Source organism: Pipistrellus kuhlii, unplaced genomic scaffold, assembly GCF_014108245.1.
Source record: "Pipistrellus kuhlii isolate mPipKuh1 unplaced genomic scaffold, mPipKuh1.p scaffold_m20_p_52, whole genome shotgun sequence".
Classification (NCBI taxonomy): Eukaryota; Metazoa; Chordata; class Mammalia; order Chiroptera; family Vespertilionidae; genus Pipistrellus; species Pipistrellus kuhlii.
Window position 1 is genome coordinate 1208547 of NW_023425554.1, and position 16617 is coordinate 1225163.

Below are 16617 nucleotides of genomic sequence, written 5' to 3' on the forward strand. Positions count from 1 at the left end.
TGAGGTCAAAGGGCTTGTTAGCGATGGAGCAGGAAACCACACCCAGACTAAAGAAAACGTTGATTGAAAGGGGACAGAGCAAAGGTCAACACGTTTTAGAGGAGAGAGAGGTGGACATCCTGGCTCATGGCTGTGGCTGACCGATGGGCACCACGCTAGGGGCCAGCAGCAGAAAAGGTTCAGGGGAAGGGGCTTCTGTCACCATCCCTGCCCCGTTTGGAAACTGAGAACAATTCACTGCATCAGAAAGTGAACACTCAAGCCTGGCCAGTGTGGCTCAGTGGTTGATCATCCGCCTATGGACTAGGAGGTCCTGGTGCGATTCCCGGTCAGGGCACATGCCTGGGTGGTGGGCTCGATCCCCAGTAGGGGCGTGAAGGAGGCAGCTGATCAATTATTCTCTCTCATTGATGTTTCTATCTCTCTCTTCCTCTCTGCAACCAATTAAATATATATATATATATATATATATATATATATATATATATATATATTTAAAGAAAGAAAGTGAACGCACAAGAGCACATGCACAGGACAATGCATAAGTCAGGCTCCAAGGTGATGTTGACCCATCTGTATCCCAGGCCCCTGAATGCATCCCAGGTCCATGGCGAATGCCCTCCTCCCCAATCGGTGCATTACCACCTCAGGATACCATAACCCAGACGTACCTATAAAAGAAATGTCACACCACCATGGCACACGTACAAATCTTAGAGCTGCTTTAGTCTTGGGTCAACCCTATATGCAGGCTTGAGGGCTAAGAGGGCCCCCAGAGGGAGAAATGGGGACCAGCACTGTCCCTGGGGGGTGATGGGCACCAAAGGGGAGTGAAACATTTGAAGCAATTCTTTCCTGTGATGCAGATCCACTCGAACTCAGTCTGGTTCTCCACGCTTAGAAACCCACAAGGTCCAACCGCTGAGACTGATAGATCCTCCCTGCCTCCAGTTGATGGACGGACGTAAACCCCACCTGTGGCCAGACATTCCTGAGCACTGAACCACACATCAGCACCTGCCAAATACCCTAAGCCCCAGATTCCTAGGTCCCTAATCACCAATCAGCGTGTGCTGAGTGCCCTAAGCCCCGTCCCCTATCCTCCCCTTAAAAGTAAATGGATCCCAGCCCTCGCTCTCTTCCGCTCTCTCTCTGGAAGCAACCGGCAGGGGTACTCTTCTCTTCAATAAAGCCTGTGTCCTGCCATCCTGGTCTCCGGCCCTTCTCTATTTCATCTATCAAAGACCAAATTGACAAAGGAGCCATTCAACGTATCCAGGTGGCTCTGGGCACAGGACTGCATGTGAAGTTCCACAGAAACCCACCTCTTGTGCCTGCAGCTGTCTGGAACGTAAGTGACTGACAACTGAAGTCACCGCTGCACTCACGCCATGGTTAATGTCTGAGTGCAGTCGGTTTCCTCAGATGAAACGTGGGCTCCACCCTCCACATCAGCTTCACCAGAGAACGGCACACTGTGGCCTGGGATCGTTTTACCCAGCCTGGTCCCTTCTTCTCTTCTCCACAGGGGTCAGACTGCCCAGCGGCCTCCAGCTCTCCCAGCCTCTTCCTGGTCCTCCTCACTCCTCCTCACAGGTGTCTTCCCATGTAAGCCCTTGTGAATCTCGTCCTGTCTCAGCATCTACTTGTTGGAAGACCTGAGCAAACACAGTAGGTAGAGGGCGCCATTTGCAAATCCACCTCAGAAGGTTGGGCAGGTCTTGTTGCATTGCTTTGGAGTCTTATGGGCTTCACCGGACTCTGGAAGAAGCTGTGATGAAGGTACCAAGGATCCCAAGAATATCGTCCTTCAACAAGACAAACTCCACCCACCACAGCCCTTCCCAAAGGATTGTACCATTTATCCTCCCCATCTCCTGCCCTCCTCCCAGAATGCTCAGTTCCCCTCATCCTTGCCAATACTGAGTGTTTTCCATGCTGTGCATTTCTACCAGTCTGCCAGGCCAAAAGTTATATTTCATTGTTCCTGTTGGAATTTCCTAAACCATGAGGGAGATTGAACTTCTTTAGTGTTGAAGTTCACATCACATAAAATTAACCAGCAAAGTTAACAATTAGGTGGCATTTAAGGCATTCACAATATTGTCCAGCCACCACCTCTCTGTAGTTCTAGAGCACTGTCATCACCTATCCTTATTAAACAGTCACTCCTTCACCCTTCCCTCCAGCCCCTGGCAACCACTAATCCACTTTCTGTCTATGGATTTCCAGTTCCAGATATTTCATATACATGGAATCATATAACAGGTTATCCTTTATGTCAGCTTTTCCCACTAATGATGTTTTTGAGGTTCATCCACATTGTAGCATCAGTCAGCACATGAAAAGATACTAAAAATCATTAGATGTTCACTTAGGTTATTAATTAACCTATAATTTTTTTTTATTATTTAGTCGTTAGTGTTTTATTTCTTAACCTGAATGGTAATTACAATGTGTTGCTTTGTTACTCTTCTTAAAACATATACAAATGTTTTATATGCTCTTGTGGATGTATAATATATATCACAATAAAAAGATAACACAAAAATATATAATAGCACTGCATCAATACATTGATAAACATAAGCAAAATATATTCTTAGAAAGAAACATAAATGATCATAACGTTCTCAGGAAAATATAGAACATCTAAATACACCTATGATTTGTGTAATATGTTTTTTAGAAAGGAGGGTGGAGGGCCTGGATGGCCTAGTGGTGGGAGTATGCCACTGACAGGAGCATCTGATTGATTTTCTAATTCTAAGTGCATGAGTTCCAGGAGGTTTCCAGGAAAAGAAGCTACATCTATAGCAACACTTCCTGGCGTTTCTTTCTTTCTTTCTTTCTTTCTTTCTTTCTTTCTTTCTTTCTTTCTTTCTTTCTTTCTTTCTAAAAAATTATATTTTATTGATTTTCCACAGAGAGGAAGGAAGAGGGATAGAGAGCTAGAAACGTCGATGAGAGAGAAACATCGACCAGCTGCCTCCTGCACACCCCATGCCAGGGATGTGCCCGCAACCAATGTACATGCCCTTGACCGGAATCGAACCTGAGACCTTTCGACGATCTATCCACTGAGCCAAACTGGTTTTGGCGACTTCCTGGCATTTCTAATGCTGCATCAGCTCCTTTCTCCACTGCAGAGGGGAAGTCGAGAGTCCTCTCCACAATCAATGAGTTAGCTGGTCAGCTCTCCTTTCTTTTTAAAGAAAACGAAACCATGCTCAGCATCATTAGTAAAATACAAATCAAAATCACAATGAGATGCCCGTTCACACCCATTAGCATGACAATAATTTTTAAAAATCTAGCAAAAAACAACAACAGTAAGTGTTGGCAGGTGTGTGGAGAAATTGGAACCATCCTCCACTGCAGAGGGCTCAGTGGAATGCTGGTAAGAATGTGAAGTGGTGCAGCCACTATGAAAAACAGTTAGGCAGTTTCTCAAAAGTAAAATATAGAATTGCTATATGACCCAGCAATTCTACTCCTGGATATATAACCAAAAGAATTAAAAATAGGTCCTCACACAAACCTTGAAAGCAAATGTTTACTGCAGCACTATTCATAACAGCCAGTAGGTGAAAACAATGCAAATGTCCATCAATGAAAGGCAGGACAAACAAAATGTGGTATTATGTAGTAACTGAATATTTAAAAAATATTTTTATTGATTTCAGAGAGGATAGGAGAGGGCAAGAGAGAGAGAGAAAAAAATCAATGGTGAGAGAGAATCATTGACTGGTTGCCTCTTGCATACCCCACACTGGGGATCAAGCCTACAACATGGATATGTAACCCTGGTTCACAGGTCAATGCTCAATCACTGAACCATGCTGGCCAGGCTGGTATTGTAATATTATTCAGCAATTTAAAAATGAATTATTGATACATGCTACAACATGGGTGAATCTGAAAACATTATATTGAGTGAAAGAAACCAGATCCAAAATCTATGGCCTTTTTTTTTTTTTAAATATATATTTTATTGATTTTTCACAGAGTGGAGGAGAGAGGGATAGAGAGCTAGAAACATTGACCAGCTGCCTCTTGCACACCCCCTGCCGTGGATGTGCCCGCAACTAATGTACATGCCCTTGACCGGAATTGAACCTGGGACCTTTCAGTCCGCAGACTGACGCTCTACCACTGAGCCAAACCGGTTTCGGCATCTATGGCCTTTTTATACACCAATAATGAATTCACAGAAAGAGAAATTAAAAAAAAACACACACACACAAAAAAAAATCCCATTTACTATTGCACCAAAAATATTAAGATACTTAAGAAAAAATTTAACTAAGGAGGTAAAAGACCTCTACTCAGAAAACTACAGTACATTGGGGGGGGGGGGGAGAAGACATAAACAAATGGAAGAACATACAATGTTCATGGATTTATACAATCAACATCATTAAAATGTCCATACTACCCAAAGCAATTTACTAGTATAGATTCCACACAATCCCCATTAAAATGCCAACGGCATATTTCAAAGATCTAGAACAAACTCTCAAAAAAATTCATCTGGCATAAAAAAAAGACCCCGAATAGCCAATGCAATCCTGAGAAAGAAGAACAAAGTTAGAGGGATCACACAACCAGTTATCAAGCTATATTAACAAACTACAATTCTCAAAACTGCCTGGTACGGGCACAAGAACAGCCATGTAGACTAATGGAACAGAACAGAGAACCCAGAAATCAACTCGAGCTACTAAACTCAATTAATATTTGACAAAGGAGGAAAGAGCATACAATGGAGTCAAGACAGTCTCTTCAATAAATGGTGCTGGGAAATTTGGTCAGATACATTAAAAAAAAATAAAAAAAGAAAGAAAGAAAGAGAAAAAAAACTAGATCACCAACTTACCGTATTTTTTGGACCATAAGACGCACCGGACCATAAGATGCACCAGTTTTTAGAGAAGGGAAATGAAGAAGAAAAGATTCTGAAACAAATAGTGTCCTAAAATGTTTTATGTGCATTAAAACCCAACATCACAGTCATAAACACATGTAATCAACCCTGTAAAATAAACAGCAGCATTTAGAACCATTTTAGAGCCGGGCAAGCACACAGAGACCACACAGAGCCGGGCAAGTAAAAAAACTTTTTTTTTAAAGTATATGTGTAGGCTATATTTGGACCATAAGACACAGGGACTTTTTCACCCCACTTCTGGGGGGAAAAAAAGTGCGTCTTATGGTCCGAAAAATACGGTACACCACACAAAAAAACAAACTCAAAATGGCTAAAGTACTTAAATGTAAAATGGGAAACCATAAAAATCCTACAAGACTTCACATAGGCAGCAAAATGGCAGATATATGTTGTAGCAATATCTTTATAGACACAGCTCCTAAGGAGAAAATAAACAAATGGGACTACATCAAAATAAAAAGCTGCACAGCAAAAGAAACCATCAACAAAACAACAAGAAAGCCCACTGCATGGGAGAACATATTTGCCAATTATATTTCAGATAATAGTTTAATCTCCAAAGTTTACAGAGAATTCAGAAAACTTAACAAAAGGAAGATAAACAATCCAATAAAAAAAATATGGGCAAAGGATCTATCAATAAATAGAGATTTTTCAAAAGAGGACATACAGAAGGCTGAGAGACATATGAAAACATGCTCAAAGTCATGAATCATCCAAGAGATGCAAATCAAAATGAGATACCATCTCACACCTGTCAGAATGGCTATCATCAACAACTCAACAAACGACAAGTGCTGGTGAGGATGTGGAGAAATAGGACCCTTCTGCACTGCTGGTGGGAATGTAGATTGGTGCAGCCACTGTGGAAGACAGTATGGCGTTTCTTCAAAAAGTTAAAAATTAAACCTCCATTTGACCCAGTAATCCCACTTCTAGGACAGTATCTCAAGAAATCAGAAACACCAGTCAGAAAGGATATATGCACCCCTATGTTCAGAGCAGCACAATTCACCATAGGTAGGATTTGGAAACAGCTCATCAGTAGATGGGTGGATTAAAAAACTGTGGTACATCTACACAATGGAATGCTACGCCGCTATAAAAAAGATGGCACTTTTACCATTTGCAACAGCATGCATGGAACTGGAGAGCATTATGCTAAGCGAAATTAGCCAGTCGGAGAAAGATAAATATCACATGATCTCAATCATATGTGGGGATATAATGATCAACATAATGTGATGAACAAGAATAGATCTAGGGACAAATGGCAGGGGAGTGAGGGTGGGGGGTTAGAGAGAAACCCAAGGACTTGTATGCATGCATATTGCATAACAATAGACACAGACACAGGAGGGGGGCGGGGTGTTTGCCCAGGTGGGAATGGAGGGGCAAGGGGGAGAATGTCAATTGGAGAAAAAGGATAATAATAAAAAATAAAAAATAAAAAGAAAGAAACTTAGATAATAATAAAAAATAAAATGAAAAGAAAGAAACCAGACCCAAAGTTTGAATAGTTCCATCTATATTACATTTCCATAATAGACAAATCTATGGAGATGGAAAGAAGATGAGTGATTGCTTGTATCTGGAGGAGAAGTTGAAAGTGGAGAGAGGGTAAAGGGGAGGATAAGTGCTAACATACACAGGGTTTCTTTTTGGTGAAAATATTCTGAAATGGATTATGGGAGTGGTTGCACAGTTCTGTGAATGTACCAGAAACCTTTGGATTGTACACACACAATGCGATATCATTCAGTCATATTGTATTAAAAATATTTTTAAGTGTGTGCTCAGGGCCATTGATGTTCATGCATTTTGCCCTGCAGTCAGACTACCCAAATGGAGCCTTAAATCTACCACTTGAAGCCTGTGATGGGCAAGTGAGAGTCTCCGTTTCCTTCCTCACTGGGCTATAGTGAGAGCTACAGGACATTGCACGCTGATCAGAGCTCCAACCAATAACAAATACTGGAACCATTCTTAGCCATAAAATAGTTAAAAAACTCTTCATGGGAAACATTGGCTGCATTCTATCCTCTGTCAACCAGGAAAGACAGGTCTGAGGAAAGACAAAGCTCGTGAGACAAAACTCTCTCCCACAGCATGGCATAGGCTCCAAGGCCCCACTAGGGAAGGTGAATTAATTGCACTCATTCTGACAAGGCTCTCTGGGCATCACACCCCAGGGGCCAGAGCTGGTATAAACCTGCAAGAGAGGTTCTGTGTGCGCCCAGAGAAAGCACATTCCTCCTCCACAGCCACAGGACACACGTGAGGGGCAGCATCCCAGCCCACTGGAAACACAACACCTGAAGCCTGAGAAGTCCTGGGACTGATGCGGGTGCAGAGGTCATGGGTCAAGTAAGTGAGTCAGGAAGAGGAGTTGCAGGGCTTTGGGATTACTGCGCTGGAACTTCCCCTCAGAGGTGGGGTGCTCTCTGCTCAGTTTTCCCCACAAGGACCTGAGGTGCTCTGCACCAGCCTCAGGAGTGGGCAGCATGATGGGATCGGGTGGAGAGGGGTCAGCATAACTAGAGCCTGTCTGGATCTCAGTTCCAAGCAGGAGTTACTATGGCTGCCTCAGGGGGCTGCGGAGGGCTCAGTGGAATGCTGGGTGTCAGTGGTCAGCTCAAAGGCGGATTGCATCAAATAGATGTAATTGTCCTGCTCAGTGTGTTGAGTGATGCAGAGGGGAGAGTTCTTAAAGTTTAGCCTATACCTGTGGTCCTCAGGGGAGAGACTCTGAGCTCTCCCCAAGTGGCCTCAAGATCATTTTGCAGCCTGAGTCGGTGAGGGGAGGCTACTGGCCTCCAGTGGGTCAAGGCCAGAGGTCAACTTCCTAGACAAAGACATGATCCAGCCCCACATGTCAGTGGTGTCCTAGTTGAGAGCCCCTCACTCCACTTAGTAGAGGGGTCAGGAAAGCATTCCTGCAGATGGGAAGGCAGGTGGGTGAGGAGGAGCCCCAGGTGCACAGGCCCTAAGGCAGGAGAGGGGAAGTGCAGGGGTGGGGGGAGCGGAGCAGTGGGGAGCCTGGCAGGGTGAGGCTGGGGGAGACCCATCTTCCTTTGCAGCCACTTAGGCTGCAGGATGGAAAGCACTGAGGGGAGGAGGGTGGCCATGCAGAGAACACTGCATCTTGTCTCCTCGAGGTGAGAGATAACGGTGGCTCATGCTGGGAATAAGCTTCCTGCTTCTGTCCCAGAGATGAAGATGATGTTGAAAATCTACAGATTAGGCATCGGTGGATGTGAGAGGTGAGAGAGGAGGTGGTGGAGCTGGCTAGGGTTGTGAGCCTGTGCACCCTTGAATGGTGCTGTGCCGGACTCCGAGGGCCGACCCCAGCAGCCCACGTAGTGAGCCCATGTTGGACCTGGTGAGACTGGAGTGCTGGGGAAGGAGGTGTCTGGGGGTGATGTCCAGGAAGCAGGATAATCACGTAGCAGTTTGGAGAGAAGCGGGTGCTGGTACCAGAAATGCAGTCATTGAATGAAACGTGTAAGGGAGTGTGGAGGAGGACAGAGTCCTCTCATCAAGGCCCTGCCACCTGCATCTTAACTATTCTCACGCCTCAGAGGGCCCTTGAGCCTAGCCTGGTGGCCAGTGTCTGGGCTGCAGGGTGAACAGCCCTTCTGAGTTCTGAGCATAGGACTCCAGAGACAAAAGCCAGACATGGTAATGCAGAGAAATGCATGCACTCCCCGCTCAGCCCTCGGTGGAAGAGAACAGTCACAGCAAAGCTTTTGAGAGTCTGTGATTTTTCACTCATGTTTGGGGCTGTTTCCTGGAGAGATTTCTGGCTCTGCACCCCCTTCCCCTCCACCGGACACCAGGCTTGGTCTTTAAGTGTGAATGAAGGTGAAGAAGAGGGGTGGGGAGGGTGTTTCCTGGTAGAAGCTCTCAGGGGACAGTGTACAATGCACTTTGCCCACTGCTGCAATGACTGGCAGTGTCCCAGACACGGGTCTGTCCACCATTCTGAGTCCAGGAGTGAATGCCTCACACAGCACTACCATAGCTCCCTGCTATGGACATGGAGCCGAGTGAGAACTCAGCTCTTGGTACTGTCAGCCAGTGAGGTTTGGGCCTGTATTTTACTGCAGCATAATTTAGTCTAAACTGACTAATTCAGAGCCGACAGGCTGTCCAGTGGAGGCCAGAATAAGGTTCATACAAGTCTCACCTGGCACATGGGACCCAAATATGTGGACAAAGATCATCTGTCTCTAAGGTTGATGTTAAAAAACATAGGATGAGTAACATTAGCTCCCTTTGGAAAGAAGTTACTCCAAGATATAATGAATCAGTATAAGCTCTCACAGCCCAATGAGGAGGGAAATATAACTGGTGTAAATGGTACCATTTTATGCTTTAAAATTAGTGCCTTCAACCTGGCCAGTGACTTTCAGTGGTTATGGACCTATAAATCATGTTTTGATTCCTAGTCAGGGCACATGCCAGATTGAAGGATGGATCCTTGTGGGTGACATGAAGGAGACAGCTGATCAGTGATTCTCTCTCATCATTGAGGTTTCTACAATATATGTCTCTCCCCTCTCCTTTCCTCTGTCAAATCAATAATTTATATATATATATATATGAAAGTTATTAATCCCATTTAGGAAATGAGGGAACTGAGGCTCAGAGGAGTTGAGATGCACCTGGAAAGGTGAGTGGGGAAAGGCAGCCATGGGTGCCTGGTTTCCTCCCGGGGAGTCCCCCACGCTGACGCCCTTGCTTCTGGTTGTAGAACTGCCTGGACATGGCCAATCAGACTCAGGTCTCTGAATTCGTCCTCCTGGGCCTGTCTGAGCATCCCCGGGAGGAACAGGTGCTCTTGGGGCTCTCCTGCAGCCTGTATCTGATTGGTTGCCTGGGGAACCTGCTCACCATCTTGGCCATTGTGTCAGACCCTCACCTGCACAGCCCCATGTACTTCTTCCTCAGCAACTTATCTCTACTGGACGTCTGCTTCACCTCCACCACCATCCCCAAGATGCTGCTGAACCACCTGTGCGGGCTCAGCACCATCTCCTCCTCTGCTTGCCTGGTCCAGATGTACTTCTTCATTGCCTTTGGGGCAGCCGACAGCATGCTTCTCTCGGCCATGGCTTATGACCGCTACCTGGCCATCTGCCGCCCGCTGCACTACATGAAGATCATGAGCATGCCTCTGTGTTCCTTACTGGTGGTGGTACCCTGGATCTTGGCCAACATCTTCTCCATGGTCCAGACTACTCTGATGACTCGATTGTCCTTTTATACCAGCAGGATCCCACACTTCTTCTGTGACATCAACACCTTAATCAAGCTCTCCTGCTCTGACACCCATGTCAACGAAATGCTGGTGTTGGTACTTGTGGGGTCTGGGGTTCTGGTCCCTTTTGTGTGCATCCTGGCCTCTTACACCCCCATCGCTGTGGCTGTGTGGAAGGTGCCCTCGACCCAGGGGAAGTGGAAAGCATTCTCCACTTGTAGCTCTCACCTCTGTGTTGTCTCTCTCTTCTACGGGACTGTGATTGGGGTCTACTTCAACCCTTTATCCACACCCACCACCCACAGGGACATGACAGCCACCGTGATGTACACCATGGTGACCCCCATGTTGAACCCCTTCATCTACAGCCTGCGGAACCGAGATCTGAGGAGGGCCCTCTGGAAACTTCTCAGCCACAACCTCCTGGCTAAGCGTCTTTGAATGCTCGTCTTGTACCCAATTTCTCTGCAAGTGAACTAATGCTTCCCAATGTTAGATCTCACGGTGGCATTTCTTCTTTTTTTTCTTTTCAAAGCTATTATTCATGTAAGTTCTTTATTTTTAATGTATTTTGAATATATTTGACATTGCATTTTGTATGTTTAAGGTGTGCAATGTGTGTTCATTTGAGATATACATTGTAATATGATTAGCGATACTTAGTACATGTCACATTACAGAATTATCCTCTCTTCTTAGTGGTTGAGATAATTAAGATTTATTGTCTTAGCTAGTTTGATGATTGTAGGACAATATTGTTGTATATATTCATTATACTGTGCATTAGATCTCTATGGCTTGTTTACCACTCTTGTAGATGTACTACACTTTATACATCCTTAAACATCAATCTTGTCTTCCCAACCCCCGTCTCCTAGTAACCACCATTCTTTTTTTCCATGAGTTTGATTTTTTTTTTTTTAGAGTTCAAATATAAGTGGTATCGTACACTACTTGTCTTCCTCTGACTTATCTTACTTAGCATAATGTGCTCAAGGTCCATCCAAGTTATTGCAAATGGTAGGATATTTTCTTTTTTCATGGCTGAAAAATATTATATATATATATAATAAAAACCTATATAATAAAAACCTAATATACTAAGTGTCTGATTGTCCTTTCAACCAATCAAAGCATAATATTATATACAAAAAAAAAAAAGAGCTAAGGCCACTCAACTGCTTGTTATGACATACACTGACCACCAGGGGGAAGATGCTCTGACCGGTAGGTTAGCTTGCTGCTGGGGTCCAGCGAATGGGACTGGGCAAAACGAGCCGGACATGCCCTAGAGCCCTCCCCCGGTCCTTCCCTGGTCCTGATCATGCACCGGCAGGGTCCCTCCACCTGGCTTGCAGGGATCAGGCTGAAACCAGCTCTCCGACATCCCCTAAGGTGTCCTAAATTGCAAGAGGATGCAGGCCAGGCCAAGGGACCCCACCAGTGCATGAATCTGTGCACTCGATCTCTAGTGTATAAAACTTATTATATTAAAACAGATGGCATTTCAAATCAGTGGCCTATTTATTAAATCATATTGGACAATTAGTCATTAAAAATGAGTTTATCACTACACATCTATTAGAATGGCTGAAATCCAGAACACTGACCACACCAAATGCTGGTGAGGATGTGGAGCAACAGGAACTTTGATCGGTTGCTGGTGGGGATGCAAATGGTACAGCTACATTGGAAGACCACCTGATGGTGCCTTAAGAAAACAAAAATAATGTCATTATACGATCCAGTAACCATGGTCCTTGGTATTTACCCAAAGTAGTTAAAAACATAGGTTCAGCCCTAACCACTTTGGCTCAGTGGATAGAGCATCGGCCTGTGGACTGAAGGGTCCCAGGTTCGATTCTGGTCAAGGGCATGCACCTTGGATGTGGGCACATCCCCAGGAGGAGGTGTGCAGGAGGCAGCTGAATCGATGTTTCTCTCTCATCTGTGTTTCTAACTATCCCTCTCCCTTCCCCTCTGTAAAAAATAAATACAATATATTTTTAAAAAGCAAACAAAAAATGTAGGTTCACACAAAAACCTGCACATGGATGTTTATAGCAGCTGTATTCATAATTATTAAAACTTGAAGTAACCAAAATGACCTTCGATAGGTGAATGGATAAAGTGTAGTACACTACATGATGGAATTTATTCAGTGCTAAAAAGAAACGAGCTGTCGAGCCATAAAAACACATCGAGGAACCTTAATTGCATATTCATGAGTGAAAGAAGTCCATCTGAAAAGGCTACCTACTGTATGATTTCAACTATTGTATATGGCAATCTAGAAAAGGCAGAACTATGAAGTCAATAAAAAGATCAATGATTGCCAGTGGTTTGGGGAAAGGGAGGATTTTTAGGGCAGTAAAAATACTCTATAAAACTGTAATGATAGACACATCTCATTATGTATTTGTCAGAGCCCATTGAATGTACAACACCAGGAGTGACTCATAATGGGAGCTATGGGTTTTGGGTGATGATGATGTGACAGTGTAGGTTCAATTTAACAAATGTATCGTGTTGATAATGGGAGAGGCTGTACATATGGTGCGAGGAGGGGGGTTATATAGGAAATTTCTGCACTTTGCTCTCAATTTTGCTGTGAACTTAAAACTACTCTTTAAAAAAAGTTTTTAAAAATGTTAAAACTCAACCTGAAATACCTGCACAATATTTTTTTGGTAGGTTAAAGCTTACGGGCTAGGCAAGGTATTTTTTTTTATTTTTATTTTTTTAACAAATGGATAGATGTAAGTATTTTTTAAAAAATCTATTTTATTGATTTTATACAGAGAGGAAGCGAGAGAGATAGAGAGTTAGAAACATCGATGAGAGAGAGTCATCGATCAGCTGCCTCTTGCACACCCCCTACTGGGGATATGCCCGCAACCAAGGTACCTGCCCTTGACCAGAACCAAACCCGGGACCTTTCAGTCCCCAAGCCGACGCTCTATCCATTGAGCCAAACCGGTTTCGAATAGATGTAAGTATTTTTGATGTTGTAGGCTCATATCTCTGTCACAACTACTCAACTCTGCCACTGTAGAACAAAAACAATTATGATGTCAATTAATGGGCACTACTGCATTCCAATAAAACTTTATAAAAACAGTCAGCAGATCCCCACATTGTGGTTTTTCACCCCTAAACCTATACTATAAAAGGCATTAGAAGCAACCAAGAAGGATGTTTCTATTACATGCTGTATATACTAGAGGCCTGGTGCATGAAATTCATGCATGGGAGGGTATCCCTCAGCATGGCCTGCACTCTCTCCAATTTGGGACCCCTCGGGAGATGTCCGACTGCCAGTGTAGGCCAGATCTGACTGGCAGTCAGACATCCCTCTCACAATCTGACACTCCTAACCAATTGCCTGCCTGCCAGCCTGATCACCCCCTCACCGCTCCTCTGTCAGCCTGATTGATGCCTAACTGTTCCCTTGTTGGCCTGATTGCCCCCAACTGCCTTCCCCTGCCAGCCTGGTCACTCTCAACTACTCTCCTCTGCAGGCCTGGTTGCCACCAACTGCCCTCCCTCCCTTGCTGACCTGGTTGCCCCCAACTGTCCTCCCCTGCCTGCCCAATCGCCCCTAATTGCCCTGCTGGCCTATTCACCCCCAAATGCCCTCCCCTGCTGGCCACTTTGTGGTGGCCATCTTGTGGCAGCCATCTTGTGGTGATCATCTTGTGGTGGCCATCTTGTGGTGGCCATCTTGTGATGGCCACCTTGTGATGATGTAAGGCATCATGCAAGGGTGCAAGTACCACTTAGGCTTTTATTAGTATACATATATACTAGAGGCGTGGTGCACAACATTCATGCACTAGGTGGGGGGTGTTCCTCAGCCTGGCCTGCGCCCTCTCATAGTCTGGGATCCCTCGTACTTCATTTGAATCAGTTAGTGCCTTGTGTAGTAAAAGATCGACAAAGAGATGCATTGCATTCCTCCTAATAATGGTGAAAAATTGGAAGCAACCGAGGTGTCTATCAGCTAAGTATGCATATATTCATAAAATTGAATGTTAAACTAATTTTATAAAAGTAAGGTGGTCTGTAGCAGTGCCTCTCACCTGGAGGTGATTTTGCCTCTGTGGGCACATTTGGCGATGTCTGGACACATTTTCTTCATGGCAGGGGTGGAGATGGGGAGGTACTGCCATCTAGAGAAGCTAAGTTAACTGTATACAGATGCTGTTAAACTTCCTGCAATGTCCCGACCGGCACCCACTGCAAAGGTGACCCAGTCCCAGGCTGAGAAATCTACAAACTAACAGAGGAAAAAGCCAGGTTATAAAGAAATACCTAGAGGACAATCATACCTGTGTTAAAACACACAGTATGGAAGCATAAAATTAAACATAAAATGACCATATGACCCAGCAATTCCACTCGAAAGGACTGAAAGAGCCTGGCCCGTGTGGCTCATTGGCTGGAGGATAGGCCCATACACTAAAAGGCTGTGGGTTTGATCCTCAGCTGGGGCATGTATGGGAGGCAACTGATAAATGTTTCTCTCCTATTGATGTTTCTCTCTCTCTCCCTCTCTTTAAAATCAATTTTTTTTTAATTGAAAAGAATTCAAACAAATCCTTGTACACAAATATTCACAGCAATACTATTAACAATAACCAAAAGGAGGGAACAACCCACGGTGAGTGGATAAACAAAATGTGGTCCATCTACACAATGGACTATTACTCGGCCATCAAAAAGGAATGAAGCACAGACACATGCTATGAGATGGGTGAATCTCAAACACATTATGCTGAGTGAAAGGAGCCAGACTCCGAAGACCCATATTGTACGGTTCTGCTTATGTGAAAAGTGCAGAACAGAACTTGCAAGTCCATAGAGACAAGAGGCAGGTCAGTGGTTGCCAGAGGCTGTGGGTGAGGGAATGGGGTGTGACTGCTTGTGGGGACAGGGTCTCCTTTAGGGTGATGGAAATGTTCTGGAACCAGATAGAAGTGATGGTTGCACAACATTGCGAAGGTACTAGATGCCACTGACCTGTCCATTTTATGGTACATGGATTTTACCTCAAAAAACAAAACAAAAGCACAACAAAACCTCGCATTAGAACTCATTTTATGGGTTTGTGTTTGTTCATATGCCTCATACAGACAAATCTGGAAGGATGCCCATCCAGTTTATTAGCAGGATCGCATGGCTGGTCGTTGCACAACTTTTGGCCTTACTTGTGGTGTTTCAATTACTTAATAAAAAGAAACAAATATTTACATCTTGTTGGTTTCTCAAATAGTTAAAAAAGACATTTAATTGTGCAAATGTCCTGGATGCGGATGGATGAAGCTAGAGGGCTGTGTCAGGCAACCGCCTCAGCCCCCTGGGCAATGGCAGGGCAGCTCTCCTGCCCAAGTCAGCAGCCAGGGCCCCAAATCCCAAATCTGCATAGCACTGGGCTATGCTAAGCTCCCGAGGAGCTCAGCTAATTAACTCGCCCCTAGCAGGGAGAAAGGGAGGGACGGAGGGACTGAGGGGACACTGTTCCCTTGAGGCTGCCCTCTCCCTTGCAGGATCTCCAGGGGCCCCAGCCTCCCTGGCAGGAGAAGCAGAGGCAGGAAGGACCAGAGCGAGAGGAGGCAGAGGGCGGGAGCAGAGGTGGCATAGGTAATGCAGGTGAGGCTCAGATAAGGCCCTGCCCAGCTGGCATGCTCAGGGCAGCAGGCTCCTCACCCTGCAGCCAGCCTCACCTGTACGCCCTCACCCGCAGGGCAATGCCATGCTAGGGCTTTCCGCGGGGGTGAGGCCGAAGCAGCTGCAGGGCCTGGAGCCCCAGGTAAGCCACCTTCCTTCCCTCTCACCTGAGCCAGGAGACACCTAGGAACCCAGCATCGACCCCGGACTCAGAGAAGCCCCCTGTTTATAAAGTTCTTTGCACAAGTTGAGTCTGGGGGGGGGGGGCAGGGGGAGGCGAGCAGCAGGCAGGGCACCGCTTCCTTGCTTCAGGGCCATGTGCTGCTGCTGATCTCATGTGGAAGGTTCATTGGACCGGTGAGGAAAGTCAGGTGCCGAGAGAAGAGCTGACACGCCAGGGTCCCCAGCACGCCTCTCTCCTCTGGGTCCTGGCCAGAAACCAATGGTGGAAGCACTGGGATGGGGAGAAAGAGAGAGACAAGAGGATTCAGGATTGAGGGACTCTGGCCACCTCCCAGGGGTGTGAAGTGTGGGAGAGGGAGGGACTGGTGGGATCATGGAAAGGAGTTAAGGATGAAAAGAGGGAGAGAACACGGAGCGCGGAGGTGGCTGAAATGGAAAGGAGAACCCAGAGGGAAACGAAACAGCTCGTTAAGAAGAGACAGCCAGGCAGGGGCCGACAGGCAAGGCAAGTAGGACCGAGAGACAAGACAGACCTAGCCCGCGGGTCTCA

At 45.5% G+C, this 16617-nt stretch overlaps 1 protein-coding gene across 1 annotated transcript; it reads left to right on the forward strand.

Moving 5' to 3' along the window:
• The first annotated feature begins 9611 nt into the window (after nt 1-9611).
• LOC118706518 (olfactory receptor 1361-like) lies at nt 9612-10655 on the forward strand. The gene has a single exon (XM_036415865.2). The coding sequence runs from the start codon at nt 9720-9722 to the stop codon at nt 10653-10655; it is 936 nt and encodes a 311-aa protein (XP_036271758.1). The 5' UTR covers nt 9612-9719.
• The last annotated feature ends 5962 nt before the right edge of the window (nt 10656-16617 follow it).